The sequence below is a fragment of the Eimeria acervulina genome, genomic scaffold (genome assembly GCF_000499425.1).
Source record: "Eimeria acervulina Houghton genomic scaffold, Eah_scaff306, whole genome shotgun sequence".
Classification (NCBI taxonomy): Eukaryota; Apicomplexa; class Conoidasida; order Eucoccidiorida; family Eimeriidae; genus Eimeria; species Eimeria acervulina.
In genome coordinates, this window is record NW_013547739.1 from 1 (window position 1) to 14,910 (window position 14,910).

Genomic DNA, 14,910 nt, shown 5'->3' on the forward strand with positions numbered 1-14,910 from the left:
ATTGTTGTTGCATGCATTTTCTGCTTTCTTTGTTTTTGCAGAGAAATACGATTTAATGAATGATTTAATGAGCTTTGGACTCCACAGAATATGGAAAGACCATTTCGTTCAACTTGTCAACTTCCCGCCTCTTCGCACCCACAAGACCCCTCAGGGGGCCCCTCAGGGGGCCCCTCAGGGGGCCCCCACAGGAGGTGCAGAGGTACATGCATCTGAAGGGGGCCCCCAGGGGGCCCCCCAAGCTGCTGAGGCGTTTACAGTGTTGGATTTAGCTGGGGGTACTGGAGATATTGCCTTTCGGTTGATAGACAGGGCCCTGATGCAGCTTACCCAGTCAGAGCAGCAGCAGCAGCAGCAGCAGCAGCAGCAGCAGCAGCAACAGCAGCAGCAACAGGAACAGCAGCAGCAAGGGCAAGACCAGCAGCAAGTACTGGGTTGCAGCGGTGTTGAGGTAACAGTGTGCGATATAAATGAACAAATGCTGCAAGTGGGAATGCAGAGAGCAGCAGAGCGGGGCCTTCCTGCTGCTCCTTTAATAGACATGATGCGCCCCAGCAACAGCAGCAGCAGCAGCAGCAGCAGCAGCAGCGGGGTTTTGCTGCCTCGACCGGAGGACTTTGGGCGTGTGGGGCCTGTTGGTTTACGTTGGGTGCGCGGAAGCGGTGAATGTCTGCCCTTTGCTTCTTCTTCATTTGATTTGCTAACAATTGCATTTGGCCTGCGTAACTTCGCGAATATAGAAAGGGGTTTAAGTGAGGCTGCGCGTGTATTGAAGCCCGGGGGTCGTCTGTTATGTTTGGAGTTTACCCCCGTAGACACCCCAGTGATAAAGCCTCTATATGATTTGTTTTCCTTTACTGCATTACCTTTGTTAGGGCATTTTGTTGCTGGGGATCGTGATGCTTATCAATATCTCGCAGAGTCTATTCGTCGCTTCCCTGCTGCAGAGCATTTAGGGCATATGCTGCAGCAGCAGGGATTTATTCATGTCTCCTACAGCACCATGACGTGTGGTGTGGTTGCAATACACTGCGCGCATAAGAAACCCTAAAAATATCCCCCCTACCTAAGTTTAATATACTCGGCTACCTACTGCGTTCATGAAAGCCTCCTTCAACGCTGCTGCTGTTGAGGCGCCTGCTATTTGCATTAGCTGCTACCGGCATCAGCTGCTGCTGCACTTGCTGATGCTGAAGTACCTCCTGCTGCAGTCGCTGCTGCTGCTGTTGCTGCTGCACCAACTGCTTCTGCGCTTGCTGCTGCTGCACTATGCAGCAGCTGCAATATATCCCATACGGGAGGATCATCGACTGGCTGTGCAGCAGCATCAACCGCAGGGGGGCCCTGGAAGGCCCCCGTCTGGCGAGAAGTACAATGGGGGCCCCTCAAGGTCACAGCAAACTCTGGGGGGCTCCAGTGACCCTCTTTTTTGTGATTTGCTTGTGCTTTTCTTTGTCCCCGCTGTACGTACACCGGAAAAACTTGCGTTCTTATCTCGCCAGAGAGATAACGCTTCGTGTCTAGAGAAAGTCAAATATCTCCAGGAAGCAACAAAAAATGGGAAGATTTATTTAAATATTTTCTATTAAGGCTGTCACTTTATTATTGGGAACTCTACAAATAAAAACAATTATAAAGACTCCGCCAAGATCGCAGCTACTACTCGGCATGCCTCCCCCGATGGAAGCACCGTGAGGCGTTGTAAAAACTTGTGGTGTAGGTACACCCCACAAACTGAGGTGTATGTGCACCTCAGTTTAACATTGTGGAGACTCCCATGGAACCTAGAGAGGGCTGCGAGCAAAGGAAACAATGCAAGAAAAACAAGCAAAGAGATTGGACTGTATATACACCCCGTATCGGAAGCACAGAACAAGCGGATACACTCAACAGCAGCCACAGCATCACCGCAGCAGCAATGACAGCAGCAAGAACAACAAAGACAGCTCCAGGGAAACTCCCTACCAAGAAAATGGGGGCCCCAGCGGCGATATCGTGAGAGGCTTTCATGAGAGGAAGAGCAGCAGCAGCTGATGCTCCCAGTTGTTTTGTTTGTTTGTATTCTGGCAACTCGCTGGCATCCACAGGCCTCCCCCCCACGTATACACACCCCGTCGAATTAAAGCTATTTCCGTACGTTAGCTGCGGCAAGCACCTCAACGCATAACACCTGTACTTACACATGGATATATATATATATATACATATATATATAGAGAGAGAGAGAGAGAAATATATGCATATATATGCGTATATATCGATGCGCATGTGAGCTCTTGTTAACATGCATTTTAACATGAGCTAATATATATATATATATATATATATATATTATTCTAGTGCATATATGCATAACAGTTATGGTCTGGTGTTGGACTATGAGGGTTTTAGGGCGTTTTAGCGGTTCAGGGTTTAGAGTTTCGAATAAAGATTATTACTTTAGCGTTTAAATCGTGGCGGCACTTCCAGTTAATAAGAAGAAGAGCAACCTGCAGATAGAGGCAGATGAAGCGTCAGCAAGCAGCACATCAACAACTGAACAGAGAAGAGATAAAGAAGCAGCAAGGCGAAGGACGACGCAGCAAACAACAGCAGCAACAAAATGGATGTCAGAGCAAAGCAGCAAGTAAAAAACACCCAAAACAAGCAAAGACGAAAACAGTATACCTGGCAACAGGAAAGGGTAAACACCGGCCGAAACGAAGGACAAACTAAACAAAACAATTGAAAACAGGGTCATGTACAGGTAGGCACAAATGTACACACAAAAGTGAAGGATGTAATCGATATGAAAGGAAAGACAAAATAAACCAAGACTCCTCACCTTCCATATGCATAGGAAGATTGTGAATATTTTCGTTATGTCATGCATGTCGGCTTCAACAGATCCTGACAATACCAAAAATAGAACCACAGCAAAGAGCAAAGAACAAAAAAAAGATAAAGTGGAAAGAAACGCGAGTTTACATCAAAGAGCAAAATGCAAAGGCACGCAGCGAAATGAAACAAAAGGAAAGGAATTGACGTCGGACAGCAAAGCACAATAACACGAAATATAATGAAACGCATTATATTAAAGAACGAAGTGCAATAGGCAAAAGTTAATAGGATATAATGGAGGCAGGACGTCGGGGTCGCTGTAATGGTGGAGGTGAATAGAGCAAAATGAAAAGTTGAAGGAGTGGCAGTGACAAAGAAAGACAGAAAATAGATGAATACTCATTCGAGACTGAGGATACAATTAGGTGACGGACGCAAAGTGCAAAGAGTAAATATATATGCAAGGGAGCAGAAGAGAGGAGGCACATAAGCAGAGATGCATGCTACAGGGCAGGAAGGATATAAACGAGTAAAAAAGGCGCTTGAGATAAGCAGCCCCCATATGGCCTTTTCCGATTTTCACCAGCAGAAAAATCGGAACACGTCATGTAGGGCTGCAACTGAGAAGGCAGAGTGGGGCCAGAAGGAGAAAAAAAAAACATTTTAAAGACAGCAGGAACGGCAGATGCATGTAGAAGCAAAAGAGAGATGCGTCTGTGCATTAACCGAAATTGTGGGTGCATGCATGCACAGCCATAATCGAGATTCGTTGTTTTAATAAAGAGGCACAGGCAAATTAAGGAGAAGTGAGGGACAGAAATGCACCTACCTAGCTTCCACGCGTTGAAATAGACTTTCATCCACGACAAATCGAAGAGGATGCCGCTGCCAGCAAAACAACGAAAAAAGAAAAACCGACAAATGACAGAAAAAAAGCACAAAAGGACAACAGAACACACAATAAGACAGGCAAAGCAAAGTGCGAAAATGTTCTTGAATATTCCGATGGGAAAATAACATGGTAATGTGCGAGAGATGAAGGGGAAGAAGAAGCGGACATTACGCAAGAAATCATCAAGAAGGAATATCGCCCCAATGTCCATCTTATCGGATCTGAGGAAAGCCCAAAGACAAGCAAACTAACACACACTGGTGTTCTTTGCATTTTGTTTGCTGGATTGTTCGTTGGCATGCATATGTGGCGTCGCTACCATTATACTTTTTTCTGTCTGTTGGTGTTTATCTCGTGTCCTGTTTCTTTGCTTTTTTTGTCACTTCATTTCTTTTTCACTTGCTTCTTTAGCTGCTGCGGGCAGATCTAAGGTGCTGCGACGTTATTTGCAATGCAGAAGCTCTAAGCACAAACCAACTTCAAGGCGCCACCATTTCCGGTCTTTCTAAGCAAGTTCCGAGGCGTACTTGGCTACGTTTGTGTTGTTTCTTACTCAAGTTATTCCAAAAAATAAATGCAGCAATGCACTGATCGAGGTAAACGGCGCGAGAATGTCCAGCGACGCTGGAGAGCAACACTGTCAAGGCTACGGCGTATTGGCTTGTCAGCTGCAGGCAGAAAACACAGTGTCAGTTTTCTCCTTTCCTGTCTTCTATTTCAGCAACAAGAGGAATACTAACAAGCAGAAACGGAAAACTAATAGCATCCGTAACTGCAATATGAGCATCATCCAACAGATAGTGCTCCATTTGCATCATCAGCATCCTTGCAATTGTAAACGGATATACATGTCCATTTGGGTTATTTTTGTGTTGCTGCTCTCTGCATCTTCTTCTCTTCCGCTTTTATCTGTTTAATTTTAGTGGAAAAATGGATATTTAAACAGAATGCTCGCGCAAATCAACAAAAGACTCCTCCAGCAGCGATCGGCACAGGCAGATGCAAATGCAGGTAGGAGGACTGACAAAAACTAGGAGATAGCAGAAGACACCAACTGAATGCAACATTCACATTGTATGTCCTTCTACACTTTGAGTGCTTACACACGCGCACACCTGCAGAGTTCCATGGACGTCGGTAGGCTTTTGTGCGCAAGCATCTCAGCACACACGAAAATCAAAACATGGATGCATTGCATATTCATCACATGTGCGCTTAATATCGATGCATACACATGTACGCGTATGAAAGGATATAAGCCAGTGTATACCTAGCAAACCTACCTACGAAGATACATCTGCATATATACGTGCACAGGCATCAAAACCTCAATGCATGTGCGCTTGCGTTTTCAAATCATCTAGGGCAACGATGCAGGCCATCAGGCTCACCAGCCAACCTGGAAGCTTCAGGTACTCTCGAAGATCCTCCATCTGACGCGACAAAACCTCAGGAATCACCTTTACGCAATTCCACATGCCTCCTCCCCCAGAGTCCACTATGCAGAAGGGCCTGTTGAGTTTGTCCAGCTGTTCGCGAAATAGGAGCATCAAAAGAAAAAATAAACGAAAATGAGAGAAAAAGATATGGCCCAAATCCATCAAAAAACGAAACACCGCATATAGGGAAAGACAGCTACAAGAGCATATGAAACAATGCGCACATTAGCTCATCAAAAATATAATCCAGCGAGGTAACAGAAAACACAAGATGCGTAAGTTGAGGAGAAACGAAACGAAAAGGAGGAGGTCGGCGTATACAAGTGCAGAACATGCATGGGTTTTGCTTCAAGACAGATTAAAACGGTAAAAAGCCATCCTGGAGCGTAGCGAAGTGCGAAGCAGAGAAGACGAAAGGCATGCATGTGGAGACGAAACAAAGAGCAAAGGCAGTTTGTTAACAGCGAAACAGAAGGACTAGCCGGTAGTTAGCCAAATACCTGCTTGTCTCCATCAAACTATTGCAAGATATATATATACGCGTTCTCTTCGAAATATACAAACCCAGAGGTGCATATTTATATCCGTGAAACCATGTTGAATGCCAATTCACTTGTACGTATCCATTACAGGCAACATACGTCGGGCAGGAGCCCGGAAAAGCAAGCAAGCAACACAAATGCGCAATCAGAAGACTGTGTCTCATTGTTTTGCCTTGGCTTCCGTGTAGCTCAGCAGCCAAAGCAAAGTAGAACAAAGGCACGCAATTGCAGAGATAGAATACAACATTGAAAAGAAAAGGCAAATGACCAGAAAAACAAACATGCAAAGGAACAAAGACCAGCAAACAGACTGAGAAAAATAAACTTCGATGCAGAAAACGGCTTACTTCTTCTTGGTAGTCCGACAGTTCCCGTATTTTTGCTTCGCGGCGAACTGTGAACTCGTGAAGGTATTGCTCATACAGAGCTCTCTGAGAAAAAAAGAAATAACGAAGAGGGAAACAAACAGAGGAAATGAGAGAAATGAGCTACGAAGGGCTAAGCAACCGGAAGGCCAAGGTGAACACACACCCGGGCACGCATGAACAAGGAAGCATGCCCTTCTTCAAAAATTGATAAAGGTCAGCTTTTCTTTGAAGCAGACCCTTAGCTCTACTATCCAAATATGGGTTTGCTTCCTTTTACCGGATAGCCATGCGTGGAAACGTACTGGCGCGTATACACCCAAACAGAGGTATTTGCATATGTGCATGCATGCACCAACTGACATTTTATGTGCATTTGCGCGTGCACAAACGAAGACATATTAACACGCCTACATATGCTAGAAAACGCAAGTATTCTTCGCCTGTGTATGTGCGCAAGTGTGTACCAATACATGCAGGCGAAAATTCGTGTGAGCATCAAGCATGCGTGCATATACCCTCATTGCACGCAAGTACGTGAATAAAGAGGCCTGCTATGATGGTCTACACAAAAGCATTGGAATCAGCAAGCCAGCGTATATAAAATAAATAAACAAATATATGCGTATTAATAGATACAGCGCACTTACACATGAGCGCAAAGCGAGGCCACTTTACGTCCAAGCTCATAATAATGCAAAAAGACGTGTGCGCGTGTGTGCGTATGCGCGTTTGTATGTACATATGCAAATAACGTTATCTTTGATGCAGATGACGCCTCATTAGACATGCCGAAGCACACGTGCATCTACTACGTGCACACTGTTCGTGGTTCTCATTACGTACAGAGACAAGCAGCTCTTATTTGTAGATTACAGGAACCATGTGCATGCGTGCACACAAGATGTGCAGGGGGGCATTGCCGTAAAAAACGACATATGTACGGAAGCACGTAGAAAGCTAAGAAACCCTCCTCCCTGGAATCCCAGAGAGGTCGCTGGCCTTCAACAAGATGCCCAAGTGCATGCACAAGAGGAAAAAATGCATCTTCTTCCTTTTTACCTTCGAGAATATCCACTGACAGGAAAGAACAATTTCGCCAGCGTGCCCCCAGATCTCCTTCACGAACTCTCTCTTCTTCTGGTCTGCAACAGGCCCAAAGCAGGCAAACTGGAGGAGAGCAGAACGAGTACTAAGGAAAGCATACGCACGACGGCCAGCAATGGTGTAAAATCAGGATAACAATACAAAAAACGGAAGGCCTGTAGAGCTCAGTGAGTAAATGCACTGTGCTGTCTCACCGCTCAGGTCCTGCAAAAGGACAGAACAATCGCCCACGAGTTCTTCTCTGCCGGAGTTTGGGTCCACTTTGATGAGGCACAGACGGAGGTCTCCTTCCCTGCTGCTAATTTCAAATGAAAAAACTTCGTTGTAAAAGCAAACGCCGCGCTCCACGCGAACTGCTGCCGTCTCTATCACTTGTTGCTGACACTCCAGATGCACCTTGAAGATGTCTGTGGAGCGCAAGGCAACGCCCCAAGGACTACTGATTTGGAGTGCTGAGTTGGAGCAGCGGCAACTCAAAATAAACACCTACACTAGCCAACTGGAGAAGCGGGGAAACGCGCAAGCCTCATACGGAAGGTGATGCACATACGAAAAGGCATAGAGACGCAAGCACCATTATAGGGACGGGCGCAGGGAGAGAGACACAGACAGGAGACGAGCGGTGAACACGGCAGGGCAGAAGTAGTGAAATAAACTAGCAAGCCCACGTGAGCCAAATACAACAGAGAGAGATATACAGGTAAGGACATAGAACGAAGTGCGCATATGGACAAAGTACGAAAACAGAGCGAGGCACAAAGAATGAGAGCAGAGACAGCTGCAGGGGAAGGTACCAGAGGGGCGCAGCAAACCACGAGGCAGGAGTAGACCCAGAGTGATAAGGGCAAACAGACGAGAATACAGGGACAAAGACAAATGCAGAAACGACTTGCCTCCTTCCGCGGCGGCCGGGCTTCCAGAGTCCAGGTTCTGGAGACAGGCGACTTGAGCAGTAAGCTTGCTCTCTTCTATCTGGAAGGGAAAAACACATCAAAGCTCTTTTAATATGGGTCATAAAAATGTGACTGCTACTGTCACAATTGCTTTTGTTGCGCAGTAATCAAAGAAGTCGTTCCCGTTAGTTAGTTCTGCAGAAGCTGCTCTTGACTCCGCAGTCCAGCAATTATAGAACACCAAACACTGACGCACTTCAGTTCGATGGGCCGAACTGCTAATGATCTACAAATGCTTCAGAGAAGGAAGTACAGAAGCAGGACAACAGCCAGACGAAGAAGAAAAGAAGACGCATACAGAGGAGGCCCGACAAAAGCCAAAACAAAAGACAAAAGCATAGGCAAAGAAAAGGAAAAAATAATATATTCAAGGAGAAGAGAGAGAAACAACGGCAAGAAAGCCGCCAGACGTGAAGACCGACAAAAGCGTGAGAGAAAGACAAGAGGAGAAGCAAACCCCTTCCCCTTTCCATCGACCATCAAGAGCCGCGACTCACAATGATATATTCAAAGGCCTCCTTACCAAAGAAGCGTTTGGGTCCATCGAAAGGCTAGAGAGATGCGCCTCTGCCTGCTGCAGCATCAACTCCGCCCCGTCCAACTCCCCACGGGCCGATTCCAACACCGCAAGCAGTTCCCGCCGCTGAGGCCAAACAAACCCAGCACCGTATGCGCACTCCTAAAAATAGCTTCAGACGCGAAGGTCTGGTCTGACGATTGAGCCAGACGCGAAGGTCTGGTATGACGATTGAGCGATGTGGCCAGTCTTTGTACTGGCATAATATATATACATATATATAAGCATATGTGTTACAGAAAACATTCGTATATTTCTAGCTATAGATTCTAAGATTAAAAAAGCCTATGCCTTAAAATATGGCAAAAATTAGAATCTACTGGTAGGTGAAGCTGGCGGGTATACCGTTGAAATTCTATTTGCTAATGGATTAGGGACAGACTCTGGGATTCCTGTTAAGGGGTTGGGTTTTAATGTCAGGGCCTGCCGTATATGGGTGGGTTCAAGTACGCTTGGGGCTCAGATGTGTCGTTTCTGTTTCGAATGCCCCCATCGAGTAGCTTTGCTTTGGAGAAAAAGAAGTGTAAGGCTAAAGGAGGAAGAGGACTGACGCGTTTCATGTACGCCTCTATAAAGATGCGGCCGGTTATACATGATTCCCTGAGTCCCCTAAATGACGACAGGGCAGCATAAATGCGTCGCAGCATTTCCTCGTCATAGTGGCGCGCAGATGTCTGAGAAAGGGATGGAAGGGCAAATAAAGACAAGCAGCAGAGGGATACAAGCGCGAAAGTCGGCACTTGCTGGGATGGCGTACATGATAGGACAGCTGAGGAGACCTCTTCCCCGTAAATATAATGCATTGCATGCGCATATTAGATAGACCACAGCAATATTTTGTTAACACAATTTCTACAACAATGCATTATTACACACACAACAGCACATAACAAAGCAACGAGCCTAAACTAATGTTGTTATCCATGATGATGTCGGTATGAATAACCATTCAATAGGATGCTCACGCGCAGACGGGTCAGCAGCTCAGGCAAGGTCACAACAGACTCTGGCAAAATGCCGCATTTCTGAAAGTCGTCGTACAGCAGCCGCCTACGGACACAGATTGCAACATCACAAATTAGATTAAACAAATGGAGGAGCTTATGGAGACTGTATCTACGCTGAATGTGAGGCAAGGCACAGGGAAAGAGCCACAAAGGGAAGATTGCATAATCAAGTACCGCTGCAGCTGCTGTGCTGCTGTCGCTACTGAGAGTGTTGTCGTGCAACTGCTACCGCTGTTTCTGCTGACTTTGTACCTTTCCACTTCCTCCATTGCGTCGCGGCTTTCCTGTACGTTGTCAGGAGGCGCGATGAAGGTATCTTCAATACTCTCATTGGTGCCTACAGACAGCGTACGTAGTAAACAACGTAAATCCTGAGGGCGTCCTGTTACTTGAATCACTGGCGGAAACCGACTGTTTCAAAAGGCTGTGTGCCGCATTTAGAGGTAACTATGGGTGGTGTGCCGCCCCTCCGCGTGGTGCACACATGCAGGAGTAGACCACCCGCTGCCCGTATAACCGCTTGAGCCAATTAAGGGTCCTGCATGATACTACAGCCAGTGAGGATCATATGAGCTGTGCTACTATATATGGAGGAGCAAAGGAGTAGTTGCTCTGTTGCACAGGTGCGGCGCCTGTGGCGCCCAGTGCCAGCTTAAGCAGCACGGAGAGCCGCGCAGGGGGCTGTGCAACGGAAGGAAGTACCCCCAGAAGACAGCAGAACTCACCAAGGGAAAAGGGCTGGAAGAGATAACTCATTTTCCTCTAGTTAGCGTCAGAGGAGCTTCTTTGATGCGGTAGAGAAAATGCCGCGGTCGTGCGGCAGAGGAGGCCGCTGTCTTGTGGGCCTCGGTGGAGTACTTCAGCTGGGTTTGAAGTTCACAACTAGCTCTCCTGCGATTGAAGTCTAAATTATTCAATAAATTTAGACCAGAAAATACAAAGTCGGAGTTGCAATTTCAGCCGCTGACTATGGGAAGGCGGTCGAAGTGGGTTCTTCGGCAGCAACTACACAAAAAAGAACTGAGCACAAGCTCCTCGTGGGAACAGATTCGAACGAAACCTGCAATATTCCTTCACGGACTTGACCTACAAAGGTTATAATGCACTACTTAAAGACTTGGGGCTTCTTAGAGCAAGTACAACTGCTTTTTGCCGCCGCCAGTGTGCCCAGGGTCTCAGGCAGCCCCGAACACCGCTGAAGACTGTACCTTTCTAGAATCATCCAAGAAGCACTCTATGTGCACATATACAATGTTTGCGGTTTTTAATAGGTTAATCCCTCTTCCCTCAACTTCTCTTTGAATTGGAGGCTCACAGGGGTGCTGGGCTCTGCAGCTGCGCCCGTAGGCTGAACCGGTAAACCATTCACTGCGTTGTGTTACAGCTCGTTTTTTTCCCAAAGTTTTGACCTGCTTTTTTATTTTTTTGATACCAGCATTTATGGCATTTTTAAGTGGGGAAAGTAGCTGCACTTTGCCTGGGTTTCCACTGGAAGTTTTGCATAGACACCTGCCAGCGCTGGTTGTTCTTCCGCTGCTGTACTAACAAATAAACAACTCCACGAGTTTTTTCTCTAGATTCACTCACTCCATCTGAACTGTAAATTTAGATTCTCTAGTAGATGGTCCAAATAATAGTTGCTTCCTCTGTCCCATGCAGTCGGTAGGGAACTCCAAGCCACAGCTGAAGATTGGTCTGTAGACAGTTGGTCCGCAAATTGCCTGAAGTTGGTCCGTATATTTCTACTTGGATGCAGGTTAGTTACTGAGGGACAAGCAAGTGTTCAGCAACTTCTTCCAGTGTTATTGCATGCATGGAAACCAGGCTTGGATACGCTTGCATGTGGTTTGGCCCTATAGAAAGAGTTGCAGCGAACTGCGTTGCAACTCAGAAGATGCCATCTGATTTTCGTACTAGCTCCAAGCCTTTGGGCCGCTGCCGACACGATTCCTGGGTGCTGGAAAGGAGGTTAGCTGTATTTTGGGAAATTTCCGATAGTGGTATTTTGACTTGTGCAGGTTTCTAAAACCCTCTGCTCCTTGAGGACCCTCCCCAAAAGTATAAATCAGTTGTAACGTGCCCCAACCTCATCATAGGACCTTTGTGAGCGGCAGCAGATTCAAAAATTGAGAAAATAATTCCCCCCAGGCAGCTGGCCTCCCAACCTTTGCCCAGGTTTCCTGGGCACAGCGACCAAGGGCCCTAGCGCTGATGGGTAGGCTTGAAGCACCTCCTGCTTTGCCTCCTGCAGCAAGGCAACTCCACACGGAAGCATTTGGAATCCGAATTTCAATGCATCCAGTACCGTCAACACTGTGGAAGATCCTCAAGCACATACGTGGCTGTTGCTAATACCCACGCATGTACCAGTACATCGTCCAGCACGGCTAACGCCCCTCCATCTTCGCCGCTTCGCTGGGCTCCAGCAAATGATTTCGCGTGGCGGCAGGAAGAGTGCAAACTAGGCATGCTCGACGAAAAGACCCCTGTCGGGATGGCGGGCGGCGCACCGCAAAAATAAATAGGAATAATCGACAGCAGACACGGAATTTCGCAAATATTAGCTCTTTCTGCCTCCGTCAAAAGCATGCCTTCGCCAGGCAGACACAACTGGGTGGGAAACTGCTCTGCTGACACCCGCTGTGCAGCAACCATGGGTTGAAAGCCACGCTGTACTGTGGAGATCACAACCTAAGCAAGCATACAATATGGGGGGGCGGCAGTGTACAGCATTGAGGAATACCTGACGCGGGGGTCATGCCTGCCAAACAAGATGCAAAGCAGGATGGCTTGTCGGGTGCGGCACCAAGTTAGACTTGGGTACGTTTCACGCTGCAGAGCATTCTCTGATAGTACGTAGAGCCAAAGAACAGCTGGGCATGTAGATAGATATGGATTCATCTTAACCCGTGGCAAAGCAACTGCCTGCAGTAGTTTCAGGCCGCTCAAAGTTATGCTGCCCACGCCGGGGCTTGCGGTGCATCAACGACACCCCGAAGATGCCTGTGCGTAACCGACAATCGGAAACCAACTTTATTCTTGGAGACATGCTTGTCAACGCGGATAGGTCACATTCCAGTCTCTAATCTGACCTATCCGCATTGATACGCATGTCTCCAAGACCAAAGTATGCGTCTGTTGGTCCGTTCTGCAGTGATACTCTTTCCCTTTTCCGATGTGGAAGAAGTATCGGAAATTCGTTGAACCGTCAAGAGCCCTCATTTGTGGTATGATGGCATCTCCATGTAGCGGTTACACCTTCGACATACGGTGGAGCGTTGTTTGCGCAGTAGATGGATCAATACAGGGTAGAACTGGGCCTGCTTGCCCTCTGATGCGCTTTGCATCCACTAAGAACAACACACCGGGGGTGACAGTGATTGCCAAGCATCTCAATAGTTGTTTTCACTTCGGCCTTGAGTTATTTCGCCTCCTTCATACATTCCTAAGCAGGTAAAACGTCTCTCTGGATGGCTCCACTGTTGAAGGACGGGCATAAATGCCAACAGCCAGCTGCAACATCCACGAGGACTGCGCCATGTCAGGTGCACTTTACTCCCGGTATCAATTGAAACTCGCACCTCTTGATTATGAAGGCAAAACTTATTAGGCACAGAGTTTACTCGAGCAGCATGAGCCCTTGTGGCGCTGTCTCCTTCCTGCCCCGCCATTTCCCCGTAAGTGCCGTGGCGGACACAGCGTTTCCATTGCTTCCCTGTTGGCCTTGCTGACGACGGTGCTATAAATACCATTTTCCATTTTCCTAGCTCTTCCCTGCCGATGAATGGTCGAATTGTATTGCCTGAGCTTGTCGCAAAAGAAGCAGAGTCCCCTCTCGGCAAGCATCCCCAAATTCCTGAATACCGGGTTTGTTGCTGCCCGTTATCGCCTTTTGTGACGGAGGCTGGCGCCCAGATCTCCAATACCATGCGCTCTATACCTGGATTATTTTGAATGCCTTGCCATATCTTCACAGCTACTGCGGTAGTTGTGGCGCTCCTTTCCTGCTGTGACGCACGGGCATTTCACCATCTCGGCGACATTCACGCATTCACCCCTTCGCTTCCCCCGCGGCCCAGCTGGTTACAGATTGCCTCCTCCCACGGGACAGTGTTGTGATGAGCTACTCATACAGCGGCTCCGACTCAGCCGTCGGACTTCTGTTGGCCAGTAACTTATATTTCTCGGTGTAGTGTCCCATCAATAGCTTAACTTGTTTTGCGGCAGTTAATAGTGCTGGAGGCCCCCCCACGCCAGGTTCAAAAGGCGAGACAAGTGTCAAGAGGATGTCTTGTATTGCTGGTACGATTAGGGAGCTTAAGTTGTAAGAGGCTAGGCATGTGGCAAGCAGCAGCACCGAATAGGTTAGGAACAGCAGCAACCCGAAGGCAGCAGCAGCTGGCCCCTATAACAGTTGCATGGCCTCGAGCACAACACACGCCAAAGCATCCTCTATTACTCCCGCCCTCTCCCATGTTATAATTTCATACATATTGATAAATTGTATGCGCATCAATTGCCCTTCCTTTGCCCCTTCGCGAGCAGCGTATATTGCCAAGGGTGTCGTTCCCTGAATAGCAGCAAAAGCAGCAGGCGCTGCTTGCCGCGGGCAGCATGAAACGGCAACTAGCTAGCCGCAACTGATGAAGGCGTTGGAAGACCGACAGCAAACTGAGGAATAGCAAGCTAGCTACTCGTTGTTCCATTGTCCATCCCTGGTTGACTGGGCCTAAGACGTCGTGATTGAGATGTGTGTGTGCTATAGTTCAGTGGGTGCATCCATTGACCTAAAGGGTGTGCACGATTACTGTACTTTGCGAGCTTAGGTATGGGAAACAGCCCTACGCCTGTCATTGGAATGTATTGGAATCTGCAAGAAGACTCCAGAGAAGTACAATGAATAGATCGCTGAGGCTATTCATGAGGTAAAGTAGTTCGAATCGATGAGACGCTTCATCGATAACTTCCCTTGTTCAGGTTTTTCCAGTTTTGCCATGGCAAACTATGGCAAAACTGACAAAACCTGGCTTTATGCTCGACTCCCCTGCGGACTCGCGAATAAAGTCAAGCTGCAGCTTATTCGTGAAGGCTGTCATACTCCGCATGAGCTCCGGGGAAATTGGAACCCTTCGTTATTAGTAGGGGAGGCACAAGCAATGCTGGGGACCAATATTATTGTGCCTTCCTTTCTAATGACAAAGATGCCAG

The 14,910-nt window shown here is 47.5% G+C and overlaps 2 protein-coding genes across 2 annotated transcripts; one reads left to right on the forward strand and one right to left on the reverse strand.

Annotated features, from left to right (window-relative positions):
* Nucleotides 1-41: 41 nt before the first annotated feature.
* EAH_00031980 (ubiquinone/menaquinone biosynthesis methyltransferae, putative) lies at nt 42-1,051 on the forward strand (the record flags this gene model as incomplete). The annotated part of the gene is made up of 1 exon (XM_013392349.1): nt 42-1,051. A coding segment is annotated over one exon (1,010 nt), but the record flags the coding sequence as incomplete, so codon positions are not given.
* Nucleotides 1,052-5,040: 3,989 nt separating this feature from the next.
* EAH_00031990 (Multi-pass transmembrane protein, related) lies at nt 5,041-10,458 on the reverse strand (the record flags this gene model as incomplete). The annotated part of the gene is made up of 10 exons (XM_013392350.1): nt 5,041-5,241; nt 6,041-6,124; nt 7,121-7,203; nt 7,360-7,617; nt 7,996-8,137; nt 8,642-8,761; nt 9,247-9,369; nt 9,661-9,745; nt 9,877-10,039; nt 10,428-10,458. 10 exons carry the CDS (start codon nt 10,456-10,458, stop codon nt 5,041-5,043), a joined length of 1,290 nt encoding a protein of 429 aa, XP_013247804.1.
* Nucleotides 10,459-14,910: the final 4,452 nt, after the last annotated feature.